We start from the raw sequence: 22,823 nt of genomic DNA, 5'->3' as shown, positions 1-22,823 counted from the left end.
CTTGCCCCAGGTATGCGTCTCGCCTCGCCGCAGAGGAGAGACAGGCGATGCCAGGGCTGGCAGGCGCTGTGGTGGGAGCACAGCCAGGGGGTTATTAATAACCTGCTGAGTCAGGGGGGGCTCTTGGGTTTCAGGATCACAAGACACAGACGCCAAGCAGCTCAGATGGATCCCCCCATTCCTACTTTTTACATTGACAGGGACAACTGCTAAACTGGGTGGGGGCTGCAGCCAGAGCTGGGAGCCCTCAGGCCTCGCTTTATCTGCAGGGCAGCCCGGCCCCATCCTGACAGTCACTGGACCCAACAGGGATGCAGGGTGAGGACTGGAGCTGTGATGTCCCCAAAATACACGAGCTGCCCCAAAGGAATTAAGCAAGGAGGGCTAGGGCAGAGACACACAGCATTGATCAGCTATGTCAGGATGTAGCTGCTCTACCATCCCTGTTCCCCATCAGCGTAATCAAATCACATTGTGGGGGGATAAAATGAGTACCACAGGCTTTACTGTCAGTCCTGCTTCCCTGCAGGGTCCTCTCTGCAACTCTCAAAAACGCTGTGACTGGGGCTGGTGTCCTGCTGCTGCCCAAAGGGATGGAGCCAAGGACCTTGTAAGATGCAAAGAGAATGTGGAGGATCTTGCAAACATGCACATCTCAGTGTCTCTAATTGCAAGAGTTTAGCAAGAGCAGGAAAGCCTCAGGGCATGGGTCAGCTCTAGGTAGCGTAGGACTGGATCAGACCTCCCAGAAAGCGTCTTGTCCCATCTTGGCTGCCACAGGGTCACCTGCCTTTTCACTGAAGCACTCAGCATCATCACGCAGACAGGCTGAGGATGGCAATTGCTTATGCATTGCTATGGAAAAGTAGTTGGTGATGTGGAACAGATTGACTTTCAGATGCAGCAGGCCATGGTAGCAGTGTGCATTGCCAATGTACAGTTTTTCTGGCAACTACCATGCAAGAGCGGCTGGAGCAGCAAGAGCCATCCCCAAGCTTGAGCCCAGCCCACAGTGGTGCTGTCAGGGCAGGGGAGGTGCAGGGAGCACACAAGCACCCATGGCTCACTTCTCTGTGTGCTGGGATCTGGACACTCACACTTAGAGCTCTTTAGGGCCACACAATGCACTGGTGTGGGGCTGCTCCCCTGTGGTTTTGCCTGGCCCCACTCCCCTTTCCCCCATCCTACTCCCTGGGTGTGCTGGGATGCAGTTGTCTATGGGGAGGTAGAACACCCCTGCTTTTGCTGGCAGCGTGCTCAGTCCAGGCTGGCACCCAGCACCACCATCTATTTTTCCACCCAGGACAGGACCAAAATAAGCCCATCTCACCCTTCCTCAGCAGCTGTTACGGACATCACGCCGGCCACACTGGTTTTCCCTGGCCCCTCTGCTGTCACAGCGCTCAAACCTCGGTGTCTGCAATTGCTATTGCTGTAGCTGCCACTTGCAGTGGCTGAAATAAGTGAAGTGCTGAAGCTCTTCTCGACTTCTCCATCCCTGGAGAGGTCTCATTTTGTTGTATCGGGCTGTCTGAGCAGCCAAGCCCTGTTCATTTCAATTAGCCCAATAGCTCTCAAATCCTATTTACCTTTATGGATGTGTTAACATCTTACTGCTTCCCGCACCACTACAGATTAAAGGGTGAGTGAGGAATAGCTGCCATGCAGTATCACACGCTGACTGTTAACCCTCGCTGCACCCCTTGCAAGGCTGAACCACAGCAGTGTATTTCCTGAGAGACAGATAAAGCCATATCGAAAGGACACGGTGAACCTCGCAGAGCTGGGAGCAGCCTGCAGCATTAACCCACAGATTAGCGAGAAACCCAATCTATGCCTTTGGGTTGTAAAGAAACACTTTGCATTTTGGGTGATGCATCTTTCAGCAGATAAAAGATGGAAAAGCCCGGGAAGGCTGTAGTCCTGCAAATCTCCTTTTTGACCAGGTACTCCCTCCCAGCAGGACCTGTCCTTAGGTCCATGTACCTCACTTGGATTTTAACAATCATTTACCATCGCAACACATTCCAGCACTTAAATAAGCTCCTTGAGAGGGAGAGATAAGGTATCAGCTTTCCGGTTCATCTTGCCAGTCTGTCTGCAGCAGATAAGCATGTTGGGCAGCAGGAAAAAGGTTATCTAGAAAGGAAGCGGAGCAACGGTTGCTGTTATTGCAGGAGGCTTTGAAAAATGTAACCCCACCAGGAATCCCACAACCCATACAAGCCTTTCCCGGCGGGACATGATTGATGGTTGGAGTCCAGCTGTGCCTTCCTCCCGGGGTGAGAGGCATCTTCCCGTATGGCGGAGGGGAGAGCTGTTGAGTCGGACCTCCTCTCCCAGGGAAGGTCACGATCGGAGGCAGGTGCCCAAAAACCTGTTGCATTCCCTCTCTTGTGTCTCCTTCCCTGCCTCTGCTCCGAGGAGCTGCAAAAGGAGGCGTTTGGTTTAGTGTCCCTGCTGCCCCTTCAGCACATTTTGAATGTTTCTGGGCTGAGGAGTCTGCAAGAGGCAGCTTTTCTGCCCAAAACTGGGGCACTGCTGTTCTGAGTTGTGCATGGAGTCCCTGGAAACCAGCACCAATCTTCCACCCATCAGCAAGGAGCAAGAGTGGGAAGGAGTTTCTGACAATCTCCAGCCTTTCTTGAGCCAAGTATCACCTTGCTTTTTGGGATGGGAGAGGGGAAACAAGCCACACTGGGGAGTTTCATTTACAACCTAGTGAAAAACATGCCTTTTCTTTGGATGACTGCTTGTTATTTTACCTTCCAGCCTGTGGTTTGCTTGCTTGTTTGCAGGTGCAGAGATGATGTATGTTATCTAAAAGAAAAAAAACCCCAGCCATTTCCAGTCAAATTCACAGACCCCCTTTCTGCCTTCTTGTGATCACACAGGGACAAAAGACCCCACATCGCAGCAAGCTGGCTCTGGAAATGTCCTGTATCGGGGACTGCAGAACAATAACGAGCAAATCCTGCCAGGAAGCACTCTGAATCTGCTCAGCAACTTTCTCTCCCCTTCAGACCTGCCAGCTCCCTCCTGCCACCCCTCCCAAGACATCCTCACCACATCTCTCCACGTGCTCCTCTATTTTGCTGATTCCCACTAATCTGTTTTATATAACCCCTGGCTTGCAGTGGCCACAAAAGCTATGCATTAATACACAACTTTAGGTTTAGGATTTAAAGCAAATAAAACCCCCCTGGCAGCCAGGGGAAGCAAACCATGACAAACCAGTGCTGGCAGCTCCAAGGTGCAAATCCCAGCAGGGAGAGGGCATCTGGGTGCATCACCACAGAGTGTTGGGTGCATCACAGCTTCTCGCAGTGGACGTGCACCCAGGTGTCAGAGGTTGGTTCCTTAAGCACCAATACATCAAGTGTTTAACTATTGCACAGCTCCTTGGCTGGAAGCAAACATCACCAAACACCCAGAGCACTTTGGTCTCTGGGCAAGTGTTCTGCAAACATCCATCATTGTAACTCTCAGCTTCTCTTCCCATTGCTCTTATTTTAATTAATCTCTGCAGGTTTGACTTTCCAGCTCTGATGATCTTGCACAAGGCTGCTGGTCCTGGGAGAAGTGAGAAAGTCAGAGAGGGTCCCATGGGCGAGGGTGTAATGGAGGGATGGGAACTCTGCAAGGACAGGGCATTTTATGAGGAGAGGAAATTAGCTCCACTTGTTAGAAATTTCTTAGAAATACTTAAACAGGAAGAGATCCCCATGCAATGCCCAGGTCTCCAGACCCATTCCCATCCTCTGGAGAGGCTCAGAGTAACCACACACTGTAAAGCCAAGAGAATCAGCATTTCCCATGGCGCTATGCCTGTGGTGCCAGCAACATTTGCCGCAGGGCTTCCAGGCTGCCGAGAGGTGACCCTGGAGTCACCTGGGTGCTGGAAGCCAATTTGTTCAACACCACAATTAGCAGTTCATCATGGCCAAGCTATGAACAAAGCACCTGTAACACCAACCAGTTGGAGAGGCCTCCCCTGCTAAGAACCAGGGATTTTCTGGGGGAAACCCTGCTTTGGGGGTTCTGGGGAAACCACTGTGGTCATCCTCCCCCCCAAGCCATTCAGCATCTCCCCACTGCAGTGGGGCTCAGGCACTGCTTAGCCTCGCTCGGGCTGTGAGAGGTTAATGGTTTTCAAGCTACTCCTGTGATTAACTTTTCCTAAATCTCCAATTCTTCCCTGCCTTCTATTTTTATAAAAAGAAAAGGGAGGGGGGAGACGGTATTTACAAGGGATTTCATTCAAATAATGAAATAAATGTGATCAACCAAGGGACCCTTAATCCGCTTTGACTCTTGCGTCCTGGGGAACGAATGCAAAGATCTTTGCTGTCTCCGAGTTCCAGCGAGGCGGAGAATGAAGCAACCCCGTTCCTGCCTGCCTGGGGGGCAGAGCCCACGGCATCACCTTAAATCAGGCACTGTATTCAGACATAGGCACATCAGCCAGGGATTTTTGGGTCAACACTGGAGAAAACCACCTCTTTGGTCATCTGCTCCCACTCTGCAGCCAATGTGTCCATGCCCAGGCCTGCAGCCTGACATGTTGAGCCAAGAACTGGCCTCATCTTTATTTCAGATGGCCAAATACATGTAAACGGCATCGGCTGCGTTCACACATCTTCCACCTGCAGCATCACCCACTCTGACAGCACCCTTCTCAGGACACGTGTGTGAAAGGGAGGAACCTTCCCATTTCTTTAGGCTTTGCCCAAAATATTAAACTTTTAACCTGGAAATGACATGGTTAATTATTGCTTTAATACAAAAGCTTAACTGAAAATCACGCAGATGATTCTCCCTAACTGGGGAGAAACCTTTGAGTCCCAGAAAGGAGTGTGTGGCTGCTGGGGTGACTTGGTGCTGCAGGGAGTGGTGTTGGGGCTGTGCCTGTTGCACCCGGCTGCTGGGAGCCAGTTGAGACCATGGGTCTGTTCACCCTCATCAGAAACACCCCTGAGTGAATAAAAGGGTTTTTTTTGCCCAAAAAAACCCAGCACGGGGTGAACTAGAGCCACACCTGTGCTACTGCAGGAAGACCTTGTGTAACAGCTTTCCTAATTCCCTCTGAGCCCTCAAATCCGCCAACGTGCTCTCTGGGTGCCAGCCAGCGCCTGTGCTTCCCTCCTGACTCATCCCGGGGGGACACAGGGCCCGAGTCACCCCTTCCTGGGGAACAGCAGAGAGGATCCCCCCAGCAGCCCCATGGCAGGGAGGGCAGCACAGCCCTGATGTGGGAAGGGATTTGTCCCACCTTCATTTCAGCACAGCCCCAGCCACAAATGTACAAACCAGCTTGGAATAAAACACCAGCTTAGGTTGGGAAGGGGGGAACTAAACACCCCAGCTGTGATTCCCACATATGCCCAAAGATATAATTCAGATTTGCTACTTGCCCTGGCACTCTTTTCTTTCTTTTTTTTTTTTTTTTAAATAAATTAAAATATCCTTTTACTGCTAAGCATAATCAGCATTAGGAGAAGGGGAGGAGGGGCCTTTCACTGTACGCAGCAGAATCACAAATGAAATCACCACCACCACAGCCTGGGACTCGCCTGGCTGCAGGGACACATGCAGCGCTGATGGCAGCAGCCCCCGAACCCACGCACTGCACTCACTTCCTCTGGGGCATTTTCTTAATTCATCTGCTAAGATGAACTGAACGGCAGAAGATGTCCCAGTCAGCAGGATGGAGAGGTGCCCTGGCTTGGGAAGGACCACTCTCCCCAGACCTCATTCTGAGCCTTGCATGGCTCAGTTTAGGGGTGTGGAGGTTCAGGGAAAACACTGACATTCCTGGGAAATCCTAAAGGATCTCAAACCATTTGGTCCTTTGCCTCCTCGCAGCCACATGGCCATAGTGGGCATCTGCACAGAGCAGCCCTGGAGTCCTTCTCTAGCTCACCCAGGACAACCAGGGCCAAACCTCCGCGTGAGCATCAGCACGAGCTCCAGGGAATGGAGAATGAGGCATAAAAATTACTGACCTCAGCCGCTGGCATACAAGTAACATGTGCCTGCAAGACTCACCCGTGTTTCTTACAGCCACTGCTAGATGTGAGGATGTGTGGAGAACACAACTGGGCGATGCCTCCAGCACATTACACAGGAGCACACGGTCCGGCAGTGCTGCTGGGGCTGAGACCCAGCCCCATCCCTCTAACACCTCCAAGGGGGATAAAACCCTCCTCTGGCTGCAGGGACAGGCACGCTGCATCCACACTCCTCACAAGCAGGAGCCAGAGGGCTGGAAGGCAGATGGCATCTGCACAGATCTAAAGCCCAAAGCCCAGGGAGATTGTCCTTCCCCTTGTGCTGCTGTGCCCTCGTGCCTCTGAGCCAAAACACTCAGGATGTGGCCCTGGATGTCTGTGAGTGCAGCACAGGGGCTGCACATCCCTCCCCACGCTGAATCCCGGCTCCCCGGCACAGCTCACAGCAAGATGAATGGGATGGTGTTTCTCGTGCTGAAGCTGAGGACAGTCCTTGCAGATTGTACCTTGTCGGTGGAAGAGCCAGGTTGTCCTGTCACCACTCCCCGTGTGCCTCCACCTACTCAGCCGTGTCCCTGGGGCCACTGGGATGGGGGTCTCCTGCCTTCCCCTGGAAGGAGAAGCCACCCTAACCCAGCCACAGCCTGTCCTGCTTGTTGGGTGACAGGCATGGGGAGGGACACGGGACACGCTGAGCAGCCCCATGGCGGGTACCACCATTGCTTGCTGTTGCTATAGAGACAGAAGCTGGTTTTCACCACAGCGATACTGGTTGTTTCTGAGCGGTACCTTTGGCATGGCAGGCAGCCAGGAGAGAGGGACGAGAGATTCCATGTGGTGCTGTGCCGGTGCTGTGCCGCTTGCCTTGCCAGGAGGGCCAGGCACGGCCAAGGCAAAGCTCTGTTGGGCCTCTCCTGGTGCCTCTGTGCCCAGATCCACACTCATCTTGTGGGGCTTCTCCCCAGACCCTCCCTGCAGTGAGCACGTGAGCACCAGGGCTCCTTGGCTCTGGGCACCGAAACACTGGGGGAGCAAAGGGGTGCAGGCTGTGGGGGTGCTGAGGGGGAAGCTCCCAGGAGAAACCCTGTGTGGGAGCAAGCCCTGTCCTGCGAACCCCAGCTTACCCTAGTGAGTCACCCCAACTCACCTCTCCCAGCCCTCCTACCTTGCTTTGCAACCATGTGCTGAGGTGAGACCAGCTCAGCTGATGTTACCCACCACGGCAGCTTCTCCAGGCCACACTCACCTGATTACACCAGCAAAGACCAAGCATAACTCCTCCAAAGCCATGCTGGATGTACCAGGAGAAGACAATGGATGTGCAAGGAGACCTGGACCCAGGGCCATGGCTGTAGATGCATCCAGCCTGTTTGCAAAGCTTCAATAAAACCTACAGCTACAAAGTGTGAGCTTCACACAAAGCAATCAGGGCAAAGTCTTCCCCTGCTCCCTGCCTCTTCAGGTACCCATCTCCAGCTCCACACAGGTGCACACACACACCATCAGAGCTGCAGTCATGTGCCTCCATCCTTCCTAGGGCTGAGGATAAACTCTGCCAAGTGTAATCATGCCTGGAAGAAAGAAAAAAACCACCATAGCTCACTCATAGAAGTCTTTGCAGAAGGAGGTTGGCAAAGACAAACCCTGGCAGAGGCCAGGTGCAGTAGCACATTTCTGCTCCCTCGTTTAAACAAGCAGCAGCAGGGGAGTGGGGCAGCACCGGCCACCCCCCCTCCCAACCCCACAGCTCTGCCTGCTGTGGCACCAAACCACCAGCCTCCAGGGAAAACTGGCAAGACCCAGAGCTCTCCCCTTTCCTGAAGACACTGGCAGTGTCAGTGACAGCCCTTCCCGAGGGACCCTTGCCCAGCTCACCCCTGGGGAGCTTTGTGGGAGGCTCATCTTTAAAGGACATGGTAGCCCTCCTTACCACATTTCTGCTCCAGCATTGGAGCTGGCAGCATGGGAAGTCATCAGCTCCCAGGGCTGTGTGCTGACATCCCAGCTGGAGATGTGTGCCAGGGATAGATTTTCTGTTTAGCTTCTTTTCGTATTAATTATCAAAGAGCAACAAATGTTAGCAGCTTGCAACAGTCATTATCTGAATATCTTCTTCTCACCAGCAGCCCCCGTAGGAAGATGCTCTCCAACACGCAGGGACAGATGAGACCACAAGACCCAGCTGGTTGCTCCCTGGCCTTGCAACCCAGGTGCATTTTCCTCACAGGAGGACAGGAATTATGTGATCCCCTCATTCTGTAGGATGCATTGAACCAGGGAAGGTGTGGAGTCTTGTAGTGTCCATCACCTGCCAAACATCAAACTCTCTTCGAAAGACAGAGGAACCACAGAGAACTGGAAGGTTCTGTGCAAAATATGGGATTTTCTTAGAAAGCTGTAAGGGGTGATCCATTTCAGGGACAGCACATTGAGCATGGCCATCACCTGGGTAGAGATCAGCCAGGTTTCAAGGTGGCCACTTCTTAATAACAGCAAGCAACAGCACCACATCTGGGCATCAAACTCTATATTCAGTAATCTCAGACCAGTTGACAGACATAAATTAGCTCAGCTGTGCAATCAAGAAAGGTCAGGAGCACTCTCCTCATTTCATATGAGATGAGACACAGAAACATTCAGTATCTCCCTCTGTGACAAGGCTACAGCCAAGTGAGCAGAGGCAGGGGTAGGGGCAGTCCTGCCTCCCTGCCCTCTAGCTTACCAGCATTGCTGGGTGTACCAGAAAACAGTCGATGCTGGAAGAGACTTACCTTGGAAATTCCCATCTACAGCAATATTTGGCATAAATATAAATTCATGGCCATGAAGAGATACAAAAAGGCTCTTTGCTATGTATCTAGACCTGCTTTGCAAAATCACCGTGGTCCAGCACATGGCCTATTCAATTACTCCCTACTAGCATGAAAATGGGCAACTTGTATTTGTCCTTTATCAGACCAAAAACCCCACACACACCTTCACAGAGTAGACTTTTGAATAGCAGATGGACGTCTGGCTTCAGTATGCCACTTTAAACTTCCTGAGCTCCCATCTAGGTCCACCCCATCCAAAGCAAACCATTTAAGTGATTGCTTGCATCCCCTCATCAGCCAGACTGCAGGACCTGCTCCAAGTTGAACATATACGTCAAGGCTACACTGAGCAGGCTTTTGTCCCTTCCCTCACAATAAGAACCAAACAGGGCAGGATTTTTATGATTATTTATTATCTGTGAAGTGCCAGCAGCATCCTGACTCTGTACAAGACAAAACTGCTGGGCTTACAAAAAGTAAAAGCACTGTGGCCAAAATCATTTAGCCTCAAAAAAGTTAACGAACATGTTCTCAGGAAGCTCTCAGGCGCTGCCCATCCTGAGGACACATCAAGGCGCTGATGTGAACCACTCAAACTAGGCAGACATGTAGCTCATTTCTCTCACCTGTAAAGCTAAATTAGGTTGCTGTCCAAACATGGTTTGAGACAATGGCCAAAAGACAGATCTGGCCCTTGATTGCTAAAACCCAAACCATTGCAAGAAACATTTTTTTTTTTTTTTTTTCAGGTGGGGAAGCAACATTAAAAAACGCCACTACTCATGGAAGTTACCACTGCTGCTTCCGACAAACAACACGTAGAAAATACTGGGAGGGAGACTCTTAAAGTATCTGCTAGTTTCCAGTGAAAAGGCATCAAGTCCCCCATATTCACCAGATGGATATCAACATCTGACACGTGTTGGAAGACATCCATATCAACTCCACCAGCCTGAACTGTAAGTAGCCGAAAACAAAGCCAGACAGGACATCTGTGATGTGGTGCCGTCCGATCATGACGCGGGAAAAGCCCACGCAGAGGGCCCAGATGACCAGCAGGATCCGGAGAGGGATGGCCAAGACCAGGTGGTTGAGGAAGAACTTGGAGAGCATGGCTGCTCGGCTGGCGTGCCCGGCTGGAAACGCGTAGGTGTCCATGGTCAGGTAGTCCAACAAGCCAGGGTTGACGTCGTATGGGCCCTTCCGCTTGGCCAGCTTCTGCAAACCAGCCACAATCATGATGTCCAGGAGCAGGGCTACAAAAGGAGAGACAAGGAGGGAAAGTTCAGACATAGAAGCAGAATTAAGGGAAATTTCAAGGCAGAATGTACAAGGCTTGTCACTGTCTTGGGTTCAGTTCCAGCCAAGTGTCCACGGTTCAGCTGCATGCAACCCCCTCATCATCAGATCACCACCCAAATGCTAATTAACCCTCCCAATTCACCCATGGAGAAGGCAAGTACCATTATCACCATCTGACAGAGAAGAAACCCAAACCACAGAGGCAAGGGACCCATCTGGGGAGGAAGAAAGCAACTGGAAAAGCTAAAATTATAACTCTTTTGGCCCTCAAACCACTGGGCTGGATGTCTCTATTTCTGTCCTTCACTCCATGCTTTAGAAACCTCATGCAGCAAGGACGTATCCCTGCTTGGGGTGGCTCTGTGCTGGGGTGACCACGCTGCAGAGAGCAGTTGGTGGGAGGAAAGGTGCCCCACAGCACTTTCTGGTGTCATCCCTTGTCCTCTCCCAAGGCCACCACCTCCCTCCTGCCCAGACCCAGCCAGCAGGACTGCGCTGCACTGGCAGATTTCACTAAGAGAAGAGCTTTAAGAGGCAGTGAGCCGAGAAGAAAGCCACACAATTAAGAAAAAGGGCTTGTGTGTTAGAAACAGCAGCTCGGCCTGTTGAAGCGGAGGGTGGGTGACACCCTCCTAGATGTCCCCCCACCCATCCCTCTCCCTTTGCCAAAGGACTGACCACCCATGAGACATTTCTTGTTTCTACTCCCCTGCTGCTGCTGTAGAGCCCTGGAGCAGCCACTCACCCTGGTTTCCCGTTGAGGCCAAATGCCATCAGCACGGCTCAGAGCCGCCGAGGGTAACGAAGCGCTGGGGCTGGCCAGCCATCACGGGGCTCTGCTCACACTGAGCTTCCTAAATCACCCCCAGCCCAGCTCCTCACCCCACCAAGGTGAACACCCACAGCCCCAATTCAGCAAAGTGCTTCAGCAGCCAATTTTCAGAGCTCATCAGCTGTATTGCCCACCAGTCCCATCTCACCCTGGACAAGAGCTGGGTGAGAGCCGAAGCTCTGGGGCACAATTTCGGAAGCCCAGACTCGCGCATGCATTTCAGAGAGATGATGCACCAGTGCTGCCAAGAAAAGACTCTGGCCCTTGCTGAAGTCAGCAGCTTATGGCATTGCAAGGAGAACAGCCAGGACTCAGGAACCAGTCTGGGCACCACAGAGGATCTCCAGTGTCTCCCATGGTGTTCAATACACCCACTACAGACCATTGTCCACCAAACCCACCCATAGATCAGTGACACAAACATCGTGTGCTTTACCGACATGTGGTGTTCACCTTGCCCATCAGTATTTTGCACTTACAAGACTTTTTCCAGTCAAAGGTGATGTCAGGGCAAGTTGAGGGATGCAGGCATGTGTGCATGGAGGTGTTCAGAGCATGGAGAACAAGCCAAAGAGCTGTTTTAATAATCCTTTCATTCAGAAGATGAATAAAAATGGGCCTTCAGTACTGCTAGGTCTGATTTTCGTCAAATGATGCACAGAAAGCAGAAAGCCTCGTTTGCCCACATTTCAAGATCTGAAGGCATAACAGCATTAAAACCAGGGGTTAATTTGCCGTTAAAAGAAAAAAAAAAACTAAGATCCCTCCGTCTGGTGCTTTTTCTGTCACTTCCTCCTGCACTTTCTGCTCCATGAGGCAACTTCTCCATGAAACAGCCCCAGCAGCCTGTCTCACCCCAGCCCCTGAGGCACGGGGGAAGTCCCACCACCCTTGCCCAGCTATGGGTCTCCCCTGCAGAGCCCTGGGGAGCCACGCTGCACCCCTGTCCTCTCCTAATGCTGCTGGCAGGCACTGCCAGAGTGAATCAGCACCCAGCACCACTGCCAGCATAGCTGCCAACCACCCAGCCTGCAGAAACAGATACCAATGGTGCTGTCGCTCAGCAGCCCCATCCCCGGCCCTATTCCCTTGCAATTCCTTGACCTACATACCCGCTTGGACTTTGGCTCTCTTGCTTTTTCCCCTCTGCTGTTTCAGCTCAATGCAAACCAAATCCTCCCTCCTTCAGGCACATCTGTGCTGGCATTACACAGCTAAGGGCTTCATTTTCCCATAGGCATCACAGAATCATGGAATGGTTTGGGTTGGAAGGGACCTTAAATCTCATCCAGTTCCAACCCCCCTGCCATCAGCAAGGACACCTTCCACTAGACCAGGTTGCCTCAAAGCCTCATCCAGCCTGGCCTTGAACACTTCCAGGGAGGAGCAGCCACAGCTTCTCTGGGCAACCTGGGCCAGTGTCTCACCACCCTCACCGCAAATAATTTCTTTCTAATGCCTAATCTAAACTTACCCTCTTCCAGTTTAAAGCCATTACCCCTTGTTCTGTCACTACCTGCCCTTCCAAAAAGTCCCTCCCCAGCTTTCTTGTAGGCCCCCTTGGTGGGTGCAGCTGCAGGTGAGTGTCTCTGCACTCAGAAAGGTGCCTGCGGGCTACCAAAGTGGTTGCATCCGAAGCCCCTTAGCCTTGTACCCGCCAGCAGAGCCCCAGCCACCTGCAAACCAGCATTGTCACCTTTGCTCTGCTTTTTCCCTGTCCCTAAAGCAAAGATGTGCAAATCCTTCAGGTCCAGGTGACTGAAGGCTTGAGGAAATACAGCCCCGGGAGAGACAGCAGAAAGGAGCCTGATTTACCAGCCTGCACCCGCACAACGCTGACAGGGCTGTCAGAGGTGTAGCAGAGATGGCAGAGTGCCTCCTGCCTGAGGGGTGAGATATGAGGAGCAAGAAGTCTTAATATTAAGCATTTTTTCATCATGCTTTTCCCCCAGATCCAGGTAACACTGGATTTAAAACACAGGCAGGATTGAATTTAAAATCCAGGTAGCATTGGATTTAAAAGAGCAAAGGAAGGATTAGCTCTTGCCCATTGCTCCTTTCACATTTTTCTGAAAAAGATCCAGAATTTCCCCTTTGACTTGGCTGTTAAAGGAGACAATCCTTCAGATTTCCACTGTAAAACCATCTGATCACAAAAAGCTCTATTAACATCTGAAACTTCCTTAAAGCGCAAATCCAAAGAGCAACTCTTGTCTGTCTGCGACAATTTTAGCATCAGAGATCACCTTGGTATTGTAAATAGCCAACATCTGGCATCAGATGCACAGTAAATGAGCTGAAAGTGGGCCCCCTGGGCAGACGTTTTATATCTATTAATAAGAAAAGGAAAACAATGATCTGCCTTGCTCCTACCACCAAATGTGAGGAGCCCACTAAGAGCGGGGGCGAGCGGAGAGGCGAGCCCTGCACAGACAGGGCACAAGGACGAACCTGAAGCATCAGCACAGCAGAACTAAACCAACCCCAAAGCTGGTATTTAAGGGAAATCAAAACAGTTGGACATCCCCTGTCACTGTACAGTCCTTTTGAGGACCATGCCATTTCTGCTGCTGTGAGGGTTGAAAGAGGCTGAGGATGGGGAGAGCAGCCTTGGGGGCATCGCTGGTTGGAGCCAGGCAGTGTCTCCAGGGAGGGAGGCAGATTCCATCTGAGATGTTTATATAAACATGTTATCAAAACCGCAGATGAAAAACAACCTGGGTGCAGTGCTAGGGGCAGGGGGAGGGAGGAAAAACAGGAGAAAGCCAAAAAAGCCCTTGGCCTCGTCTGCTCCCGCAGCCGTGATTCACATGACTTCACGCCCATGGGGCTGCCGGGATGAGAGAAGGCAGCTCTCCAGAGCCCAGCCTCCAAGATCAGGATCAGAAACAGTCACAAGCTGGACTCAGCCTCCCAGCGCTGCAGCTGAGCATGCGGGGAGGGAAAAGGGAGGTAAATGCCCAGGAACGAAGAACAAGCCCATCCTGTGAGCTCAGGGGGCACCCGAGCATGGGAGCAGGTGTGCATCAGACAACCTCCCTCTGCCCAACTCCAGCACTGTTTTAAAGCAGGGGCAGGCTGGTGATAACTCATTACCTGGGCTTCACAGCCTGCAGCCTGCTCTGACCTGGGTCCCACTGTGCTGGAGGCCACACCAACCCTGCTGAGATGGCAGGGGCTCCCCACCACAGCTGCTGAGGCCACGTGTAAGGACAAGGTTGGCTTTGAAGATCCCGTGTTTCCCAGATTAGCCAGCTTCACTCAGGAGTGAACTCAAGACAAATGTCACCGTTCTCAGGAAACAGTTCCTTTTGCTCCACAGTTAGAATTATTATTTTTTTTTTTTAACTTACATGCCCCATCCTACTGCTTCTGAACTTCCCAAATTCCCTGTGGGCATTAAGCTCCCTGACCTGGAAAATGAGCCATTTGCAACCTTGACTAGTTGACATTAATGAAAGATACAGGTTTCAAAAGCTTTTTCATCCTCTCTGTGGTGGAGTTGGTGGCAGCTGGAAGAACTCCACTCCCCTGGAAGTCAACTCCTCTACTCCATTTTCTTCCCCAAAAGTGATATTACTAGGTGTAAGAGCTGACAAGAGCTCACAGATGGCACCATGCATAGAAGAACCAATGAACTGGGCACTGCAGTGTTTTGAGGGGAGGTTACTTTTTGGCTGAACAAGCAGCAGAGTGGGGTAAGTGGCCACGGGGAGGTGAAAAAATGGTGTAAAGCAGCTTTGTGCAATTAATTAAAAAAAACCCCTACAACTAAAAACAGACCTTCTATATCCTTGATGATTAGAAACAGCCTGGAGTGCAAGCACAAGCTGCCTGTAGTTCTCCCCTTGAGAACACTGTGCCCCTGGGATTGGGCAATTTGTATCTCAGCATCAATTACTGAGCGGGGCTGCCTCGCCGGGGGTCTGCACAGCCTGGGGATGAGAGGGTGAGCGCAGAGAAAAGGGCTCGTGCTGATGGGGAAAATGAGCTGAGCAGTCCCCAGGATGGCTCAGCTGCTTCCCAAAAGGGCTCTGACAGCTTGCAAAGCCCCTGCACGCTACGGCAGCAGCACAGGTAACATCAGCACATCCCAGAACCATGCGTGGCAACACACACGACAGCACCGTACGGGATGAGCTGGAGGAAGAAAACTGCCTTGGGATGATGACCAACAGCATCTTCCAGCCCACAAACACTGGGCTCCTCACCTGGACTCATCCTCCTCCCTTCAATAAGGCAAATCAGCAAAAAAGACTAGGGGCTGATTCTGTGGAGCTCAACCATCACACCTATGGTGGCTTAGACCTGGATCAGTGTCTGCCAGCATCCCTGCACAGACAGATATGGACGGCGAGATCAGGACTGAGTTCCAGGTGAAAACATGGAGATTTCTTCCAAGGGAAGGAAAAAGACAGTCCATCAGATTCCTGACTCCCACCTGCATCCCCCACAAAGCCTGGCCCGGGGTGGGATACCCGATGGGCTCTCCCTGCCTGCTGCTCCTCCCAGTGACTCACCTCACTGCCCAATGCTCCTCCACTTTCCTCTTCCCAACCACTGCACCAGTCAAAGCACATTAGATGCAAACACGCTCACCCGTTTCTCGGGATCTCCCTTCGGACCAGAGCCTGGCTCAGCTTCTCTGGCGAGGCTGGCTCTGCCCGAGTGAAACAGCTACTGTCCCCTTGGAGCTCCAGGCAGGGGCACTGGGAAGCTGTTCTGGCAGTGACAGACATAAGGATGACTCATTTCCCATGCTTTTTCCTCCTCTTCCCATTCAACAAACCTCACACTTCTCCCTCACTCTGTGTTCAGACTCTGGAACATGCTCGCTCTGCGCGAGGGTTGCGTTGCAGCTCACTGCAGTTTTCCCCAGCTGCACCCTGATGGCTGTGGGGCTCACAGCATCCTCAGCGCCCAACAGCCACCCAGGACCTGAGCCCCCCTGACTGGTACCAAGGGGCTGATCAGACCATGGGTCTGATAGAGACCCTACACGGGTCCCTGGAAATACCCCCCGCCTGCTCCAGCCACAGCCAAATAGGTCCCAGGCTGTCCCTGACTGTCCTTTCTGAGAAGGGACACTGCAGCCCTGCAAGCCTGCCTTGCAGTCAACAGTACACATTTGCTACAGAGGGAGCAGCAAGGAAGGGAAGGGGAGCAGAGAGGGGCATCACTTGTTTCAGAGACACCTGAGCTCATCAGCTGTGAGGGTCTGAAGGCTGAGGACAGCACCCACCAAAGAACCATGGACTTTAACTGCTGTATCTGGGCAGGACAACAAGAGGCAGATTAGCAGCCTGATGTGATGAAGAGGAATATTTAATGTCTAGATGCCGGATGCAGGGAGTGGGCATCTGTGTTGGTCCCTCTGCCTGGCACCCACCATGGGTCAGTCATGTTGGGTTACTTGACATCTAAGTGTTTCCCCATCACTGGACAGATGTGCTGAGATCCCAGTGGGCATTGCCAGGGCTGGGAGGGGAGCAGGACAGGGTCTGAACCCCCTCCACCTGCCAGTTTTTCCATGGAGGGGATGGTTCATGCAAGGTGCCAGCTCCCAAGCTGCTCTCTCCTTCCCTGCCAAAACCTCATCTGCCCTGTCTAGCTCAGAAAATCCCCAGCCTCACAGTGGGAGAATGAAAAGAAAAAATACACACATCTGGCCCCAAACCATCTCCGGGGCTCTTGGCTTAGCAAGCTCTGCTGTGTACAGACTGATCCATCTGCTGTGCAACTCCCCGGCCTCTCTGCTGGGTCTGGGCTGCTGAGCCCTGAGGCTCGACAGGACAAGCTTGTCTGTGCTGCCCGGGCATTTCATCCACTCTGTGACCTTTACCAGCAAGGGGCTGTACTGTCTGGATTGTCACCACATGGGCTGCAAAGAAAAGCATGACAATACCTGAAGCACCTCTGTATTGTTAGAGGAGGGTCAGTGGGGTCTTGAGGGGCTGGGTGAAGGCATTTCTTGCTCTCTTACCTTCCTAACCCACCACTGCCTTGCAATCTGGTCTTGCTTGGAAGCTGCTTGGGACTGCAGAGTCACGGCCATATATATGTATTTGTAAATATATATATATATTAAAATAAATATATGGGTTTTTAAAATAAATATATATATGGCTCAGGATAAAGTCACAGCTCTGCAGGGAACTCTGCCTCAGGATATCATGGCTTGGTTCCCAGTCAGATTAAAGCTAGGTCAGTACTCAGGGAGAAGGCTGGAGAAAGCAAGAACTGCTTCTTGCTGACCTTCAGGAGTGAAGAAGTGACCCTGGGCTCTCCTCCTTGCCTCCTCCTGTGGCAAGCCACCCATCCTTAGCCTGCCATGCTGCTCGTGATGATACATCCACACCCCGCGGCACTGCTTTACTTCATGGTGATAAATGCTTAGTGACAGCAGCACAGAGCTGACCCCCCCTCAGAAGCAGGATGCAGAGCCAGCTGGTGATGGATGAGGACTGGGACCTGTGTCACTGAGACAGCAGCTGGACACAGGGCACATAGCAGGCAAAGAGAAGACCAGGGCTTTCTCTTTTCCTGGCCTGAATACTTAGTTTAGAAAGCCAGGACCAAAGCAGACCCAGCACAAATATGTATTTTACATGCAAGGGTTAAACAAACGGATATCATAGAATCACAGAATGGTCTGAGTTGGAAAGACTTTAAATATCACCCAGTTCCAACCCCCCTGCCATGAGCAGGGACACCTTCCACTATTTCTTCCTAATATCTCCTATAAATATACTCTCTTCCAGTTTAAAGCCATTATCCCTCGTCTTAATGCTAACTGCCCTGTAAAAACTCCCTCCCCAGCCTTCCTGGAGCCCCTTCAGGTACTGGGAGGCCACTGGAAGGTCTCCCTGGAGCCTTCTCTTCTCCAGGCTGGACAGTCCCAACTCTCTCAGCCTGTCCTCACAGCAGAGCTGCTCCAGCCCTTGGATCATCAGGATATCCCCCAACAGCAAAGGCACACAGCTGGACTACAGTGAATTAAACAAGGTTAACTGCATCAAGTGGCAATTTGTCTCTCAACACAATAGGTGGACTTCACCAGAGCAACCGCTTTGGGTAGATGACCATATCCCATCCCCATAGCACTAAGAAGGTGCCTAGACCTGCAAAGATCATCAGTCTAATGAGATAAATCAGTTTAGCTTAATAAATAGGAGGTGAAGAAATGATTTGAGCACTATCCAAAATACCGAAAGGCACAAGAGATGTTGGCTAAAAGAGCTATTCACCTGCAGAGACGCGATGGAGGGAAGAGGAGAGTCAAACTAAAAGCGAGATGCTTGTGAGAATACCTACCACTGCAGTAATATAGAAATGGTTCTGACAAGTTCACCCTCACTTGTAATTGTACATCAGATTGAGTGTTTGGGTTTTTTCCCTTAACAATTTGAACAGGAATGAACTAAGGGATGTGCTACAGCCTGTGTTTTGCCGTGGGTTAGATCGATGATCCAAATGTTCTTTGCTGGCTTTGCAGTCAATGAATCACTAAATTTGGATCCACATCCTCACCAGATGGATCAGAACCAGAAACCGAGGTCCTGCTTCACCCAGGGTTTAATGGAGTTTCTGTCTGGTTCTGGAGCAGATCTGGGAATTTTAGTGAAAGTTTTATACCTGTTTTCCAATTGCAAGGTTCAAATGATTTTCTAAGCACCTCAGTTTTCAGTAAATCCTTGTGACTACAGATAAGAGCTTGAATGGTCCTAAAAGCTCCAACACTGGCAGACAAATAAAATGAACTCTAAAACTGGGGTGTTTCTTGAGTTATGGTTTTTCACAATTTGGCTGGGGGGTGCAGACTTTCTTCCTGGCTCTTCAACAGCCAGGGCTGGCAATGCTGAGATAGTCTTCCTGAAAGCACATTCTGGCAGAGGGATTTTTACAGTGGGCACACTGATTTCTTCCATCTCTTCAGTAACAGGCTGTGAGTGTGCTTCCCCGGCTGTTTGGCATTTGCTGGAAAAAGATGACGACGAGGAGAATCAATAAATTCCATCACAGATGACAAACATGGAGTGAAAACATTGCTTGGGGTTGCTAATCAACATCTGCAGTTGGGATGGATGGAGCATTCCTGGGTCAGACCCCCTCACCCTAAATGCTCCCGCATGTGTTGGCAAAGCTCCTGCCAAGAGCTCCTCGGGCACAAGTGCCCCCCCTCCATCTGCAGTGGTGCTTCTGCCAGGTTCCCAGTCCCATTTCAGCAGTCTCCTGTCTCCTCGCCTTGAAAACCTGATTGCAAATCCTAAACAAGTGCTCTATGATGGGCTGGCTCTCTGCCCAGAGACTGCATCAGAAATTCTGCTTGATGTATCACTCTCAGCAAGCAGGGGGAAGGGAGGAGAGCCAGGGAGGTGAGGAAGGGGTACCGTAGACAACCCCAACTTCCCAGCTTCCCTGCTTCCCTCTTCCCAGGAGACCAGCGAAGCAACAGGAGGTTCCCTTCCCTTTGACCTGTCCCTACCCAAGGGGACTTTGCACCACATCCTGATGGATTTGAACCATAGCACAACAGCAGCAAGAGGGACCAAGGATGCCAGATACAGCAGTCGTGCCGTGCCCTTCCCACCTACACAAGACCCCACTTCTCAAGGGATCTGGCTAGGTCCACCAGCCCCACAGTCCCCAGCCAGACTCCTTCCTCCATCCAGCAATGCAGGTATTATGGCAGCAGCTACTTGGATATTTGGAGTTTCTGACTGCAATCTTAAATATCAAGCCAAGGCCACGCTCATGGCAGAGATCTGCTCTGTGGGGTGACAAAAGTCCTGCTGAGGAAGCTCTGATAAGAGAGGCTCAGGGCACCTTGGTCAGTCCCAACAGTCAGTGTTGTCTACTTGAAGGGCAAAGTGGAGCTCTTTCGAGGCTGCCAGACCTACAGAGCTGTTGAGTCACGTTGTGAATGAGTCCTTCATACAATTCAACTATCTTCTTTCTCAGCAGGTGGAGAAGAGAGATGGGAGTAGTGCATCTAGGCAAGGAAGCAAGACTTCAGAAACCCCCAGAGTTGTTCCCAGACAGCATATTTGAGCTCAGGAGACCTTGAGATGCAGGTAGTGGTGCAGGGCTGAGCTCTCCCAGTGACCACCTGATACTCAAAGTTTCAACACAACCCAGAGGCAGCTTTGCATTTGGCCTCCTCGCATGGCAACAGAAGGGTGAGAAAACCTTTCTTGTTTTTAAGCCAAATTTGGCATTAGCTCTTTATAAGGATCTCAAATATTCTGGAGTCAAAGAGGTCAGTTTTCAGGCTCCAAAACTGTCAAAGGCTCTGGGGTCAAGAGACCTCTGGAAACTGTGCTGGTTGATGTTAGTCACCTACTATTTCATCCTCATGCCCTTTTAAACAGAGCTTCTTTTCTCAGAGAGAGGTTGACCCAGCACACTGAGGAGCCCCTGGAAGAACTGCTGACGTTGGTGGGCTCTGCATCACGCCAGTGCTATTCTGGCTTCTCCTCCGTGATGGCCTCCCTTCAGAAGATGTCACAGCACGAAGACAGACTCTTTCAAAGGCAGAGGGGAGAAAATGCAGCTACCACTGTGCCTTTCAAGCCAGCTCAGCGCAAACTTTACCCTCTCCAAAGCATGAACTCGTGAAAAAAAAAAACCTGGGGCTATGTTGCAGAGCCCATATCACATCACAATCAACCTGGCAGACAGGACATCTCTTTCCTGAGATGCCTCTGAAATGAAATGTCCCTGTGTCCTCCCAAAAGGCTCTCTGAGAAGCAAAGGCCTAAATCCAGTGTTTTCAATTTCTCCTACCAACTAAACGCAGCAGCTCCAATTGCTGTCTTTTAACACTAGGGCTGATCACTGCCAGAGGAGCTGTAATTAGTCAAAAAGGAAAATATATGGTAACTGGGCCCCATGCCAAAGGCAGAAGAAAGAGAAGAGCAAGGTCCTCAGGTAGACATAGCCAGGGTGGGCTGGGGCCAGGATCTAAGGCAAGTCACTGCTGGGACATCAGTCCCCATGGGTGGGATGGGCCCTGCTCAATTGAGGAGGCAATGACTTTAACACATCCCAACCTCCAGAAACAAGGACACCGACCACCGCACAAGAAAAGACTATCAGGAGAGACAGAAAGATTCCAGCCCATCTGCACGGCCTCTGGGTCATATCAGCACATGGAAATGGGGACAACAGCAAGGAAGGTCCTCATGGGAAGGAAGATGCCAAATCAAACCACAGCAGGGAAGGAGACAGGACTCCATCACGCGGTGGCTGAGATATGAAGCCAGGGTCTGTTCAAGAAGGTGGCGAGAGGATGGAAATCTTTTTTTTCTCAAGGATATCCTCAGGAATTGATCCAGATACCAAAGTTTAGCATGTCTATGTTTTCCCCACCTATCAAACCACCAAGGTGGATGACCACAGATTAAATAAACAACATCGCTGCTGCGGTCCACCCGCACATCACAGACACCTCCTTGGTCTGACCGGCCAACCCTCCCCCTTGCAGGACCAGGGACCTGCCCCTACTCCATGGGTGTCACCAACTACCAGAATTACTCCATCCCTCTTAGACAACTTTTTGCTACATCCACCACTCATCGTACCCAGCACTGAGACGACCAATAAGTGCAGCATCCACCCTAAAGGTCACTCCCTGCTTCCTGACCACCTCGGTGGCTGGGAGCAGTCAGAGGAGGAGTCCCAGTGCTGCTGTCCCTTGTGACAAGGGCTGGGCTTTCCCGGCAGGGAGGAAGGTTTGCCACTCACCTAGCAGTAGGTTCATGAGGACCTCTTGGCCTGCCAGCGTGCTGCTCTTCACCAGGCAGATGAGGGTACCCGCAATCCAGGGGATCCCGTGCCCTGTTATCCCTAGGAGGTTAATCATGGAGCGGGCACCACCCCAGGAGGAGGCTCTGTTTGCACAAACCCCCAGCCTCTTGGACATGCAGATGTCGATGGCCAGCAGGGAGTTGAAGGCGATTCCTTTGAAGGAGGGGTTGAGCTGCATGCAGTCCTCTTCAGGCAGCTGCTGCGACTGCCTCCGCTCCTTGGGATTGCTGTTCTGGGCACCGGCTGCCCCGGTTTGGCCACTCTGCTTTCTGCTGGAGCTCCTGCTCTCCTGGTTCCCCTTCAAGGGCTGATTTAGGGAGAGGAACTCAGCCCTGTTGAGGACATTGTTCCTGTCTCTTGCCCTGGAGCGTGGCTGGGATGCTGGCATTGCAGTCTCTCTTTAACGCAACCTGCTTTGCAAATACCGGGAAGGAGAGAAATCCCTCTTCTCCCTGCTGAAAGCTTCCCCCACTCCCACCCTCACCAGCTGTGAATTTGGGAAGCCACAAAGGTTCCGTTCGGTTGCAGTTGCCCCCAGCACAGACTGCAGCTGTTAAATATAGAGTAAGGAATGCACATGGCTGTTTACTTCATGGGCCTAGCAAGCTTGGAAGGAAAAATTAATGCCACGCTTGGCAGCCACTCCAGTGCCAGGGAAAAAGGTTAAACAGCCAATAGATTGGAAGAAGAGGAGGGAAAAGTGCTGTGCCAAAGGTTGGTTGCTTCTGGCCTGGTCTATTTAAATCTTCCAATTGCTTATTCCCCTGGGCTGCAAGGGAAACTGGGAAATGTAGTTTTTTTACACTGCAAGTCACATTTTGATATCAGAGAGTCGGAGCTGGAGGAGATCATGGCATCCCCTCCCCCTTCTCATGGCAGCTGGTGTTGCTCCTATAGTGGGCTGTGCTCCAAGCTGGGCATTGCTCAGGGGCTTCCCCCCAAGGGGCTTTCACGGGTGTCTTCTCAATTTGTCTGTTCTGCAACATCTCACCCCCTGCAAGGGCACCCTAAATACCACCTTCCTCTCCCGGGTGTGGATACCCTTCAGACATCACT

At 51.5% G+C, this 22,823-nt stretch overlaps 1 protein-coding gene across 1 annotated transcript; it reads right to left on the bottom strand.

The window, feature by feature from the left end:
• Positions 1–9,217: 9,217 nt before the first annotated feature.
• Positions 9,218–22,346, bottom strand: PLPP7 (phospholipid phosphatase 7 (inactive)). Its single transcript, XM_010166107.1, has 2 exons — positions 21,705–22,346; positions 9,218–10,080 (listed from the first exon to the last, which is right to left on the bottom strand). The coding sequence occupies exons 1-2, from the start codon at positions 22,153–22,155 to the stop codon at positions 9,716–9,718; spliced, it is 816 nt and encodes a 271-aa protein (XP_010164409.1). The 5' UTR covers positions 22,156–22,346; the 3' UTR covers positions 9,218–9,715.
• Between the last annotated feature and the right edge of the window lie 477 nt (positions 22,347–22,823).

Source organism: Antrostomus carolinensis, unplaced genomic scaffold (assembly GCF_000700745.2).
Source record: "Antrostomus carolinensis isolate BGI_N321 unplaced genomic scaffold, ASM70074v2 scaffold34924, whole genome shotgun sequence".
In the NCBI taxonomy this organism is placed as follows: Eukaryota; Metazoa; Chordata; class Aves; order Caprimulgiformes; family Caprimulgidae; genus Antrostomus; species Antrostomus carolinensis.
This window is presented reverse-complemented; position numbering and strand designations above follow the sequence as displayed.